The sequence below is a fragment of the Urocampus carinirostris genome, chromosome 7, assembly GCF_059441175.1.
Source record: "Urocampus carinirostris isolate Australia breed hairy pipefish chromosome 7, RoL_Ucar_1.0, whole genome shotgun sequence".
NCBI classification, from domain to species: Eukaryota; Metazoa; Chordata; class Actinopteri; order Syngnathiformes; family Syngnathidae; genus Urocampus; species Urocampus carinirostris.
The window spans coordinates 28,552,580-28,565,881 of record NC_142355.1 but is presented as its reverse complement, the minus strand read 5'-3'; the positions used below and the strand labels follow the sequence as shown (position 1 = coordinate 28,565,881).

Here is a 13,302-nt window from a genome sequence, read left to right as displayed (position 1 = left end):
AATATTTTGGGGGCAAGTGCAAGTGCATCTAGAGTAACCTATTGGACTGCCTGTGAAATTTGCTGTTAATATTTCATGTTTTTCTGGCCTGGAAGAGTGGAGTGTCTTTTTTGGGAAGAATGTCGAGACCTTTATTTTACATAAAGGTGAAATATTTGAACTGTCAAAATTGAATGTTGTTACACACTGAAGGAGGGGAATGTCTTTCTGGCAAATCTGTTCAGTCAACCAAACAGAAAGTGCTCAGTCAGTTTTTAAGGGCATTTTAACCTCTAGAGTGACCTACCTGATTATTTGTGTGATCCTGACTAAAATGGTTCTGACTTGGGAGAGTAGAACGTCTTTCTAGAAAAATTTGTCTAGTCAGCAAAACCAAAAGTGCTAAATCGACTTTCATATACATTTGCTTACATATAAGTCAACACTTCTGTCTGCAAGACATTTTGTCAAAATCGAATGTTGTTACGCCCCGGAAGAGGGGAATGTCTTTCTGGCAAATCTATTCAATCAACCAAACTAAAAGTGCAGTGTTTTTAGGGGAATTTTCACCTCTAAAGTGATCTACATGATTGCTCGTGAAAAAATGTCGTGTCAGTACAATAAAAGTGCCAAATCGACTTTCTATGGCATTATATAACATATCAACAAGTCAACACTTCTAATTGTCTGCAAGACATTGAGTCGAAATTAATTGTTACACACTGGAAAAGGGGGAATGTCTTTCTGGAAAGTCTGCTTAGTCAAACAAACCAAAAGTGCTGAGTCAGTGTTTTTAGGAGCATTTTAACCTCTAAAGTGATCTACCTTATTGCTTGTGAAAGATTTTGACCAGACCTGTTCAGTCCTGGGAGAGTAGAATGTGTTTCTGGAAAAAAATGTCCTGTCAGCACAACCAAAAATGCATGGTTGAATTTCTAGGGCATTATTTCACCTAAAGGTCAACACCTGTAACTTCCGCAAGACATTGTGTTGAAATTGAGTGTTGTTACACCCTGGAAGAGGGGATTGTCTTTCTGACAAATCTGCTCAGTCAACTAAACAAAACGTGCTGAGTTAGTGTTTAAGGGGCATTTTCACCTCCAGAGTGACCAACCTTATTGCTTGTGAAAGATTGTGATCTTGAACAAACCTGTTCTGGCTTGAGAGAGTAGAATGTCTTTCTGGAAAAAATGTGCTGAGTCGAATTTTTAGGGCATTATTTCACGTATAGGTCTACACGTCTAACTGTTTGCAAGACATTGTGTTGCAGCCCTTTAAGACTCTTTGTGATTAAGCGCTATACAAATAAACATGACTTGAAAATTAAATGTTGTTATGTCTGGAAGAGAAGAATGTCTTTCTGGAAAATCTTCTCAGTCAACCAAACCGAAAGTGCTTCTGGGCGCATTTTCACCTCTAGAGTGACCAACCTGATCGCTTGTGAAAGATTGTGACCAAACTTGTTCTGGCCTGGGAGAGTAAAATGTCTTTCTGGGGGAAAGAATGCTGGGTTAGGATATCATATTTTTCCCATCTAGGGTAACTTACCTGTGGGTAGACGGACAGACAAACAAACGTGGATATCTATAAATATATTTACTAAAATCCAAACGAAAACATAATTGCCATGCTCACGGGTGCTAATCATTGGAATTAGGGTTTAACCATCGTGCTCAGGTGTTCTCATACCTGCTACCTGGTGCCTGTGGGCTCAACGTTAGTGACCCCCGGTATGAACATGCAATAAAATACATGACAGCAGAAACTTACGCTTTTACCGAGTGGGTCAGAATCTCAGGGGCCCTCGTGACCTCGGAGGGCTTACATAAAACGGCCAAATATAAACTTGGGTGCGAATGAATCATCAACTGAGGTGGGGACTCGATCCGCCCGGTTCCGGCACCTCCGCCCCGCCAGCGCTCGTCAGACCGCATTACGATGCCGAACCCTGAAACGATTGTCGTCAAAAAGTCGGTGACGGGGGGCATGACGTGCGATGACACCCATCTGCATGAAGATTCGAGGGTGGGTGAGTGGAGGGGAGGATTCTGGGGGGAAGGAGGAGGAGGGAGTTTATCTAGTATATATCTGAGACCCCCTATCCTTCCACCTCAGCAGCAGCAGTACAAGCGGCGGGTTCGGCTCTATGGACTAAAGGACTCACCGAGGCCACCTTTGGATTTTTCACCTTTTATTTTGAAATATTTGAAATTCTCGAATTTAATTCTATTTACTCTGATTGTTTGTGTGTTGTCGCCGTGGAGATGCAGGCTCACTTGGCTTGTGTGCTGCTGCTGCTGTGTTTCACCTGCAGTGGGATCTGCGCAGGTAACCGAGGCTCGCTTTGGATTCAAAATGACTCTTTTTTCACATACTTCCATGTACTTGTACACACTGGCACTCCAACAGGTGTACTGTACTTAATAGTGTTTTGTGCAATTTATTTCCCGGACTCTTCTTTACAAATAATTACGGTATATATTTAGGTGGATAGATGGATAGATAGATGGATAGAGAGAGAGAGAGATAGATAGATAGATAGACAGATAGATAGATAGATAGATAGATAGATAGATAGATAGATAGATAGATAGATAGATAGATAGATAGATAGATAGATAGATAGATAGATAGATAGATAGATAGATAGATAGATAGATAGATAGATAGATAGATAGATAGATAGATAGATAGATGGAGAGAGAGAGAGAGAGAGAGAGAGAGAGAGAGAGAGAGAGAGATAGATGAATAAATATAGATAGATAGATAGATAGATAGATAGATAGATAGATAGATAGATAGATAGATAGATAGATAGATAGATAGATAGATAGATAGATAGATAGATAGATAGATAGATAGATAGATAGATAGATAGATAGATAGATAGATGAAAGGATGGACGGATAGACAGATAGACAGATAGATATGTATCTATCTTTCTCTCTCTCTCTCTTCATCCATCTCTCTTTATCTATCTATTTATCTCTTTATCTCTCTCTTTATCTATCTCTCTTTATCTATCTATTTATCTCTTTATCTATCTATCTCTTTATATCTCTATATCTCTCTTTATCTATCTTTCTCTCTTTATCTACCTCTCTTTATCTCTCTCTTTTTATCTATCTTTATATACATGTTTACACACACACAACATGAAACATGTTCAAAACATATTTATTATTCAGAACAATTTAATCATTCAGTCGTTGGAAACAAAACGAAATGTGCAAATTTGATTGGTTAACAATAATTCAGGCCAATTAGAACACTGTTATATAAAACGTCAGGTTTATTCGTCTATATTGCGAATAGGCATTGGGAAAAAAAATCTTAAGATTGTTCATGTAAATAATGTATTGATTTTATTTCATTAGAAGTATAAATCTACAATTATAATTCCCTAAAATAATAAGTGCCCTCTGCCAATACTGATGTTGTTTGTAGCAACATAACAACCAGAAAAACACTAAAACCAAGCATGATCATTCAAAGACAAAATGGATGCTATAAAATAAAAAAGGGGAATATCTTTTTAGACAGGCCAATTTTCTGGTGCTCCTAATGGACGTAGTAATGTCGAAATTGATTTGTTTGGGATGATGAGTTCAATGAAATTAATTGTCCTCTACTGCTTATGATGGAAAACACATGCCCCCCCCTCTCCTTGAAACTAAATCAATTGTTTTTATCATTTTCAAACCCATGTTGTATTTATGTCCAATGTCCTGTACAACTAAGACATATATTTTTATTTTTTGTCTCTCTTTCTTCTTCTTCATCACTTCCACTTTTCAGACATGGAGCAAGAACTCGGAGAGCATCTCCTCAGCACCTTGTTGGCTTCCAGGGTATGGAAATACGTTGTCCGTGGTTATTTTTAGCGCATTTTTGCTGGTTGTCATCACCTTTATCCTTCCGTTTCGCCACCCAAGACATAGAATTCATTACCGTATCGTCATCATTAATGTTTAAATCTTATCGATGTGACGTTGTAAAATCTTTGAAAGATTATCTTTTCAATATTCAATAAAAAAACAAAATAATCCAAGAATTCAAAATATGAAAAAACATTTTTTTCTTTATACCACTTGCTAAGGCATCTATGGATTCCCAAATACTCCAAAGATTAGAATACATGAACTTCTAAAAGTCAATCAAAATCATACCACATTTCTATTATTTTTTTCTTACGATTGTGCATATTTTCTGTATTTGAATTTGATTTTTTTCTCGACTTGGCTAATTGTTTGCAGTGACACGATGCAAAAACAGGAGTGTAATACCCACGAAAACATAATAAAATTATTTGAAATATTTTACATTTTCAAGTAAAATATTTAATAAGTATTATTTTGACTTTTATACTGTATTTTTAGGATTTTTCATTTCAATTTTTCACTTCTTCTTAACATATCAATCAACGAATGCTTGCAACCTGACAAATCAATCGATTAAAAAAAATTGAGAAAGATTTTAATTCAAACAAAATAATGCAACATATGTTTTATGCGTTTTCTTGTGTGTATGAGTAGGTAAAACGGACAAAGATATTTAAATATATATGTATAAACTGTATATGTGCTTAGGGGATTCGTGATACTATATCTATTGTTAAAAAGTCATGCATTGTGATTTCTGGATTTTTCTTTTTAGTTTATCTCTCTCACAGTGAACATGCACCTACAATGAAAAGACCCTTCCATAATTTTTAGGTGGGAGAAATAGAAAAATAGCAGGGTGTTCAAATACCTATATATATATATATATATATATATATATATATATATATATATATATATATATATATATATATATATATATATATATATATATATACACATGTACTGTATATAAATACACAATCATGCATATAAGATGAAACAGGAAAAACAACACAGACATTTTAAAATAGAAAATATAATACCTAAAATGAGCTCAATTATTATTTATACTTATTATTTGTATAAGTACGCAGGCTGACTTCTAATCCCCATTTACTCAGTTTCACATCCATTAATGTTAAACAGCTGCTCCCTCAGGGCCAACACCACCCTAAAGGTGTGCACAAAACTGTGAAAACATATATCCTGTTTTCAGTGTTTTTCAGTGCTATGTTTCACACTTCGCTTTTTTAAAATGTTTAGTTCACTCTATATATATTTAGTCGTTTATTTGTTGGTGCGCTGAGAAGTCAATATCTCTAACAAACAGTTGGTGGCATCGTGCACAGATTCTATTTGAGAGTTGCTTTGTATAAAAAAGTTTAAATGAGTTAAAAGTTCTCGGCAGAGTAAAAAGAAATGTTTTCAGGATTTGGGAGTATAATGTTTTTTTCAAAAACCTATTGATTGATTTTGTGTGGAAAATGATGTTATCATTAGTAACATACTGAACAAAACCTCTTTTATTCCCTGTTTTTTTAATGTATTTTTTCCTTTAATTTTTTTTTTTTTTTTGAATTATTTTGTCTTTCTTTTATCCCTTTTTAAATTATTTTTCTCATGCTTTCTTTCTTCTTTTTTCTCTCTTTTTCATTTTTTCCCTTTTACTCTTTTGTTTTCTTTTTCCCAAGTTTTTTACTTTTTTCTTGCTTTGTTATATTTTTCCTTTTTTTATCTGCTCTTTTCCTTTTATGTTTTACTTTTTCTTCTTTTGTTTCGTTTTTCCGAGCTTTCTCTTTTATTGCTTTTTCCTTCCCTCTTCATTTGTTTCTGATTTGTTTCTTCTTTTTTCTCTTTTTCGTTTGGTTTCCCCCCAATTTTTTACTTCTTATTTCTTGCTTTGTTCCTCTTTAACTCTTTTTTTTACTTTTTTCATTATTTTTTCTTCCTTGGTTTGTCTTTTTTTTTCTTTCTTTTTTCTCTAGACTGTTCTCACCACTACATCCAGTTTTGGGTGGGAAGAGTGTGTCCCTGGCACTCCCCACCCAGTAACGCCCCTGGCCAGAATTTATAACTCTCTTAAGCACTGCGTTGTAAATAGTTTGCCTATTTATTTTTACTTTTTTAAGTCTTTATCACATGTTAACAACGGAGTGCCAGTTCTAATCTCGTCGCATACAATGTTTCAGAACATTGATATTAAAGACGATAAAGACACTTCAATTCAATCCAATTCAATAAACACACCTTCCTCTGACATCCCTCTTGTTTTCCCCTGCCTCCGATAGCTGAAAGCGGCCGAGCACCGGAGCGCCCCCTACTGGCGCCTATCACTGGACAACCTGTGCCGGCTGGCTGAGGGACTGCGGCGCGGGGAGGAGGAGACGGAAGAGCTGGAAGAGGAGGCGGCGTGGTGGAGGAGGAGCGGCGAGGATGCTGAAGAGGAGGAGGAGGAGCAAGAGGAGCAAGATAGGGAGGAGGGCCAAGAGCAGATGATGATGATGAGGGAGTGGAGCAACCAGAAGATGGAGGAACTCTTCAGCCTGAGGAACATCTGCAGAGCAATTCTACGCGGTCGCCACGGCAGGGTGAGGACACGCACTGTTTATTCACACACCTACGAGCACTGAGAAAACAAAACATGAAAGTAAAAAATTGTTGGAACACTAACCCTAACTGGAGAAAAATAGAAGGGTAGACGCAGAGTTACCTGAACAAAACATTAAAAAACGACAATGGGGTCTATGTTGGAATCCTGGCTAGGTTTGACTAGGTTTAACATAACACAACTTGAAAGAATGAAACCGCAAGAACATTCTAAAAGTGCAGGAGAGCAACGCGTGTGCCACGACAAGACCATGACATATAATGCAGGCACACTAACAAGCTTTAACAGAAGAAAAACATTAAAATAAGACAACATGGGATAGGTTGGAGCGCTAACGGACCCAAACTGAATAAAAATACAAATAAAGAACGCAGAATATTTTGGGAAATGAACAAACTCTAAACAAATTGTGAAAGGTAGAAGATGCAGAAAACATACTCAAACATGTAAAGAAAATCTTCATAGTTTTCCAACTCTGACCTGCTCTAACAGAGTAAAAACATAAAAGGAAATGCAGGATTTGTTGGAACACTAACTCCAACTGTGCAAAAACAAGACCACGCAGATGTACCTGAGCAAAACATGAAATGACGTCAAAGCAGTATATGTTGGAATACTAACTAGGTTTAACAGAACAAAACTTGAAAGAAGGACGACGCAAGTAACATTCTGAAAGTGGAGGGAGCAATGTGTGTGTCCTGACAAGACCATGACATATAATGCAGGCACATTAACTAGCTCTAACAGAACATAAACATGAAAGGAAGACAACGCGGGATATTTTGGAATACTAACTCCAACTGAAGAAAAAGAAAGGAAGACTATGCAGAGGTGCATGAACAAAATAAAAAAGAAAATAATGCAGTTTATGTTGGAATACAAACTAGGTTTAACAGAACAAAACCTTAAAGGAGGACTACATAAAAAACATTCTGACAGTGGAGGTAACGAGTGTGCCACGACAAGACCATGAAATATAATGCAGGCACACTAACTACTTCTAACAGAACAAAACATGAGAGGAAGACAACATCGGATATGTTGGAACACTAACTAACCCAAACTGAACAAAAATAAAAATAAAGAACACTCACTCCAACAGAACAAAAACAAGAAAGAGAGACAACGAAAAGTTACCTGAACAAAACATGAACAACAATGCGGTGTATGTTAGGACACTAACTAGCTCTAACTGAACAAAACATGAAAGAGTAGAAAGAATTATATTTTGTGACATTAAAGGGACAGTGTGTAATCTCTAGTGCCTTCCAGTGGTACAAAAAAAAACTTTCATCCAGTAAAGAAAAGGAAGAAAGTATTCATTTTAATATCAAGCAAAAATACATGATCCATCATACCAATTTTTATAAAAACAATAAAAAATCATACGTTGAGAAATTTGTATTTCTTTCAAATTGTGGAAGCCATACGTAAGGTCGCCACCATGTTTGTCTGCCGTCTTGCTGCTTTCTGTGACACTGGTTTTTGTTCGCACTAGACAACAGTGCCGTCTAGTAGACAAATATTACTTTGCTTTAACTCTACCTGAACAAAACATGAAAAACGGAGAGAGCAGGATATGTCGTAACACTAACCAGCTCAAACTGAACACAACCGGAAAGAAGACAACACAAATATATTTGGGCACTAACTGGTTTACCTGAACCAAAACCTTCAAGAAAGACTATGCAGGATAGGTTGGAACACTAACTAACAGAAACTGAACAATAATGAGAAAGAAAGACCATGCAGGATGTGTTGGAACACTAACTTATTCTGACAGACCAAAATATGAAAGGAGAAGATAGTGTTGGAATTCTAACTTACACTAACTGAAAAACCTGAAAGATGGAGAACACAGGATATGGTAGAACCCTGACAAACTCCAACTAGACAAAAACAAGAAGTTAGGACAATTCAGAAAATTTTATGACACCTACAGTTCCGTAAAATGTTTTTGTCTCCTTCCTGAATTCAAAAAGAACATGATGCTAACTGTAAAGCATGGTGGTGGTAGTGTGATGGTCTGGGGTTTGTTTGATGCCTCAGGACCAGGACAACTAGCTGAGGTTGACAGAAGAATGAATTCTGGTGTCTACCAGAAGATCCTGAGGGAGATCGTCCAGCCATCAGTTCATGCCCTCAAACTCTAGCGCTCTTGGATCATGCAGCAATACAACAACTAGCAAATCCACCTCTGAATGGCTCAAAAAAAAACCTTCAAATGAAGGTGCTGGAGTGGCCAAGTCAAAGTCCGGATTTACATCCAATTGAGATGCTGTGGTGTAAGGTCAAACAGGCAGTTCATGCTAGAAAACTTAGCAATTTGGCAGATTTGAAACATTTTGCAAAGAACAATGGGCCAAAATTATTCTACAGCATTGTGAAAGACTTATTGATTAGCAACTGTTGTATACGTTTTAGTGTGATGTCAAATGGGCAGTTCATGCTAGAGCAACCTCAATTACGGCAGATTTTAAACAATTTTGCAAAGAAGAGTGGGCTAAAATTCCTCCTCATTATTCTGAAACACTCAATACCAACTATTTTAAATGTTGTGGCGTGACGTCAAACGGGCAGTTTATGTTAGAGCACCCTTCAATATGGTAGATTTGAAACCATTTTGCAAAAAAGAGTGGGCCAAAATTATTCTACAGCATTGTGAAAGACTCATTACCAACTATTGTAAACGTTGTGGTGTGACGTCAAATGGGCAGTTCATGCTAGAGCAATCTCAATTACGGCAGATTTTAAACAATTTTGCAAAGAAGAGTGGGCCAAAATTTCTCCTCATTATTCTGAAACCCTCAATACCAACAATTTCAAATGTTGTGGTGTGACGTTAAACGGGCAGTTCATGCTAGAGCACCCTTCAATATGGTAGGTTTGAAACAATTTTGCAAAGAAGAGTGGGCCAAAATTCCTCCACATCTTTGTGAAAGACTCATTGCCAAGGATCGTTAACGTTCGATTTCTATTATCCCTGCCAAAGGAGGCCAAATTTGTTTGAGGATCTAAAACCTTTTTGAGTGATAAACATGCAAAAACACAGAGATCAGGAAGGGGGCAAAGACTTTTTTCACAGCATTGTGATAGCTCTAACTAAACAAAACACGAAAATAAGACAATGCGGGGTATTTTGGGACACAAACTATAGCGGAACAAAACATGAAAAAGGGGGTGCAAGATAAATTAGAAAACATGAACGGGAGAGCATGCGGGATAGATTGGAAGATTTTAACAGAACACAAATACATGAAATAAAAGACAACAATGAAAACGAAAATGGTGCAGAACATTTACCCATGTGATGATAGAACAATAACATAATTCAAATACCTTAACATAGCCAATACCAAAAGTACGGAACATGACACACAACATACAAATGAATGAGTGACTTACTCCAACAACAAAGAATATGTTGGGACACTAACTAAAACTAACTGAACAAAACATGAAACAAAGATGAGGCAGGACATTTACCCAAGTATGATAGAACAATAACATAATTGCAAGACCTTAACATACCCAAAGCCAAAAGTAGAGAACATGTCACACACAAAATGAATGAGCGACTTACTTAAACCGAAGAGAATATTTTTGGACACTACTTAAATCTAACTTAACAAAACGTGAAATGAAGATGACGCAGGACATTTACCCAAAAGGTGATAGAATAATAAAATAATTACAAGACCTTAACATACCAAGAGTATAGAACATGACACACGACATAAAAATGAATGCGTGACTTACTCCAACAACAAGGAATATATTGGGACACAAACAACATCTACCTGTACAAAACATGACACAAAGATGACGCAGGAAATGTACCCAAGTGATGAAAGAACAAAAACAGAATTGCAAGACATTAACATACCTAAAGCCAAAAGTAAAGAACACGACACATACAATACAAATAAATGAGTGACTTACTTCAACAAAAGAAAATATGTTGAGACACTGACTAAATCTAACTGAACAAAACATGGAACGAAGATGACGCAGGCCATTTACCAAAGTGCTGATAGAACAGTAACATTATTGCAATCCAAGTGATGAAAGAACTACAACACAATTGCAAGACCTTAACATACCCAATAATAAAAAAGTACAGAGCATGACAGGCAAAATAAAAGTGAACGAGTGACTTGCTCCAACAACACAGAATATATTTGGACAAAAAACTAATTCTAACTGAACAAAACATGAGACCAAGGTGACACACGGCATAAAGATGAACGAGTGACTTACTCCAACAACAAAGAATAAGCTGTGGCACAAACTAATTCTAACTGAACAAAACATGAAACCAAGATGACACACGGCTTAAAAATGAACAAGTGACTTGCTCCAAAAACACAGAATATATTTGGACACAAACTAATTCTAACGGAAAAAACATGAAACCAAGATGACAAGTCAAGTCATTTTTATTTCTATAGCCCTTAATCACAAAGAGTCTCAAAGGGCTGCATGACACACGGCATAAAAATAAACGAGTGAGTTACTCCAACAACACAGAATATATTTGGACACAAACTAATTCTTACTGAAAAAAACATGAAACCAAGATAACACACGGCATAAAAAATGAATGAATGACTTACTCCAACAACAGAGAATAAGCTGTTGTACAAACTAAATCTAACGGAACAAAACATGAAACCAAGACAACACACCACATAAAAATGAACGAGTGACTTGCTCCAACAACACAGAATATATTTGGACACAAACTAATTCTAACGGAGCAAAACATGAAACCTAGGTGACACGGCATAAAAATGAACGAGTGACTTACTCCAATAACAGAGAATATATTCGGCCACAAACTAATTCTCCACCGAACGAAACATGAAACCAAGATGACACACGGCATAGAAATGACCGACCGACTTACTTCCTTGTTCCTGACAGCTACCCCTGGACTCCAGAGAGAAGGTGGGCGACGCAACCCTGAAACGCAAGTCGCCTTACATCCTGAAGAGGCAAGCCCCCCACTCGGCAAAGTCTCGGAGGCCATACATCCTGAAACGGAGTCAAACGTACTGAGTGACCACTCCCACAACGCCGCACACCGACCTTGTATGCTGCGACCATTTTGGAATTTTCTCCTGCGCTACAGTTCATCACCTCGAAGGAGAGGCCATATTTCTTTACTGACATTTTTTGGGGGGGGGGTTTGTTTGTGTACGTCATTAAAGATCACGGTACAAAAAGGATTTGGAGTTTACGTTATTGTTCAGGATTTCTTCGGTTCTGGTCCCGAAAAATGTAGTACAGTGCTACCTCTACTTACAAAAATATCTGTATACAAAAGTTTCAGGTTACAAAGTCAAAAATATAGTACAGTTAGCACTGCGATGAACCACTCCCAGAGTTCCACCTGGAAATGCATGAATCCCGGCATGCTCTTCCCTCTCTGTAAAAAGTCTACTGTAGGGTACCGCTACGCAAAGCTATCCTTCAGAATAGAAAGAGATGCAGAAAATTGAACAAGGGCAAAAGAAGAGGAAGATAATTTTTCTGGTCATCAGAAAAGAGATAATAGAAAGGTATGAAAAGGGAAAGCGCTCGGGTGATCTCGCAAAAGAATATGGTCGTACATCTTCGACCGCCCTGATCATTAAATAAAAGCAGACGTTATTAGATCAGTTTTTTAAGAAACGCCAGGAAAAAAAAACACTGCTAATTACCAGTACACAAAGAGGCAAGTCAAAAGGTAAATAAATAGATTCATTTTATTCCTCTATTCTTGTTTTTTTACATTATGTGTCTCTCTTTTTATGTTTAGTGCACGGTAATCTAATTTTAATATGTATTTGTTTTATTGTAAAAAAAAAACATGCTCTTTTATTACCTGTTAAAATATATATCGGACTATTTTCGGAAAATCGAAGTATAGGGCCCCTTTTTTCTAACTTAAACTCTCTGTAGTTTGTAGTCTTCCTTGGACTCATTTTGGTTGCAGTACGCATTACAGTGATATCTAGTGGACAAATATAAAACACTGTCCCTGTAGAACTGTTTTTATCAGCACTGTTTTTATGGAAAACCCTAATTGGCCCTCACCCAGACCCTAGCTTCAGCAGCCCCCAACTCCACAAGACCCCTACTCTAATGGCTGTCTCAGCTGTACTGAGGTTTTTTATTTTTATCTATTTTGTAATTTAATTTCATTTGTAAACTCTTAAAAACATGTTTTTTCACGAATAGAATAAAGTATGGAATAAGATTCAAGAAAAAATAACTGAATAAAAAAGCCGATTTAGAAGAGCCACATCGCGAAATCAAAAAACTCGGATTAACGAATTAGTCAATTCCCTGACGTCACATTCGGTGTGAACCAGCATCATGCGTCGATTTATATATAAATGAATAATCTGTCAAAGTTCAATACACATCAGCACAGAAAATCCATACATATATGATTTTGTCAAACGTAATCACAGAAAAGAGACAGCAATAAAGGAAATGCAAGGTGGCTAAAATTAAATGATTTCAAAATAAAACAGCAGCCACACACGACAAGAAATATAATACAAGTTTTTCGATTTTCGATTTATAAACAAGCAAAAACACACATTAAAAAACGGTGTGATAGTATTTCGTCCCTCTTTAGATTGATTATGATAAAGCAACGAGTGTGTGTTTTTAGTGTAGTAAAACAAAGAACTAACCTATTACGTGAGTTTCAAACAAAAGGACAAGGAATCGAATCGAATTAAGAATTCGAGCAAGCAGCACAGATTTTACGACTTTCCCCGTCTCCTTTCTTTCTTTTCCCCCTCTATTTTCCAATTATATTGCAAATATTGCGTG

General features: G+C 36.7%; 1 protein-coding gene across 1 annotated transcript; it reads left to right on the top strand.

Annotated features, from left to right (window-relative positions):
- Positions 1–1,733: 1,733 nt before the first annotated feature.
- nts (neurotensin) lies at positions 1,734–11,702 on the top strand. Its single transcript, XM_088339340.1, has 5 exons — positions 1,734–2,008; positions 2,095–2,307; positions 3,778–3,830; positions 6,152–6,451; positions 11,398–11,702. The coding sequence occupies exons 1-5, from the start codon at positions 1,918–1,920 to the stop codon at positions 11,530–11,532; spliced, it is 792 nt and encodes a 263-aa protein (XP_088195466.1). The 5' UTR covers positions 1,734–1,917; the 3' UTR covers positions 11,533–11,702.
- Positions 11,703–13,302: the final 1,600 nt, after the last annotated feature.

What these genes read in the sequence shown, in the direction of transcription:
- nts (XM_088339340.1), top strand. Translation starts at nt 1,918, where the DNA reads ATGCCGAACCCTGAAACGATTGTCGTCAAAAAGTCGGTGACGGGGGGC. An exon ending in GCACCTTGTTGGCTTCCAGG is followed by an intron (nt 3,831 to 6,151) that starts GTATGGAAATAC and finishes TGCCTCCGATAG; the next exon opens with CTGAAAGCGGCCGAGCACCG. An exon ending in TACGCGGTCGCCACGGCAGG is followed by an intron (nt 6,452 to 11,397) that starts GTGAGGACACGC and finishes TGTTCCTGACAG; the next exon opens with CTACCCCTGGACTCCAGAGA.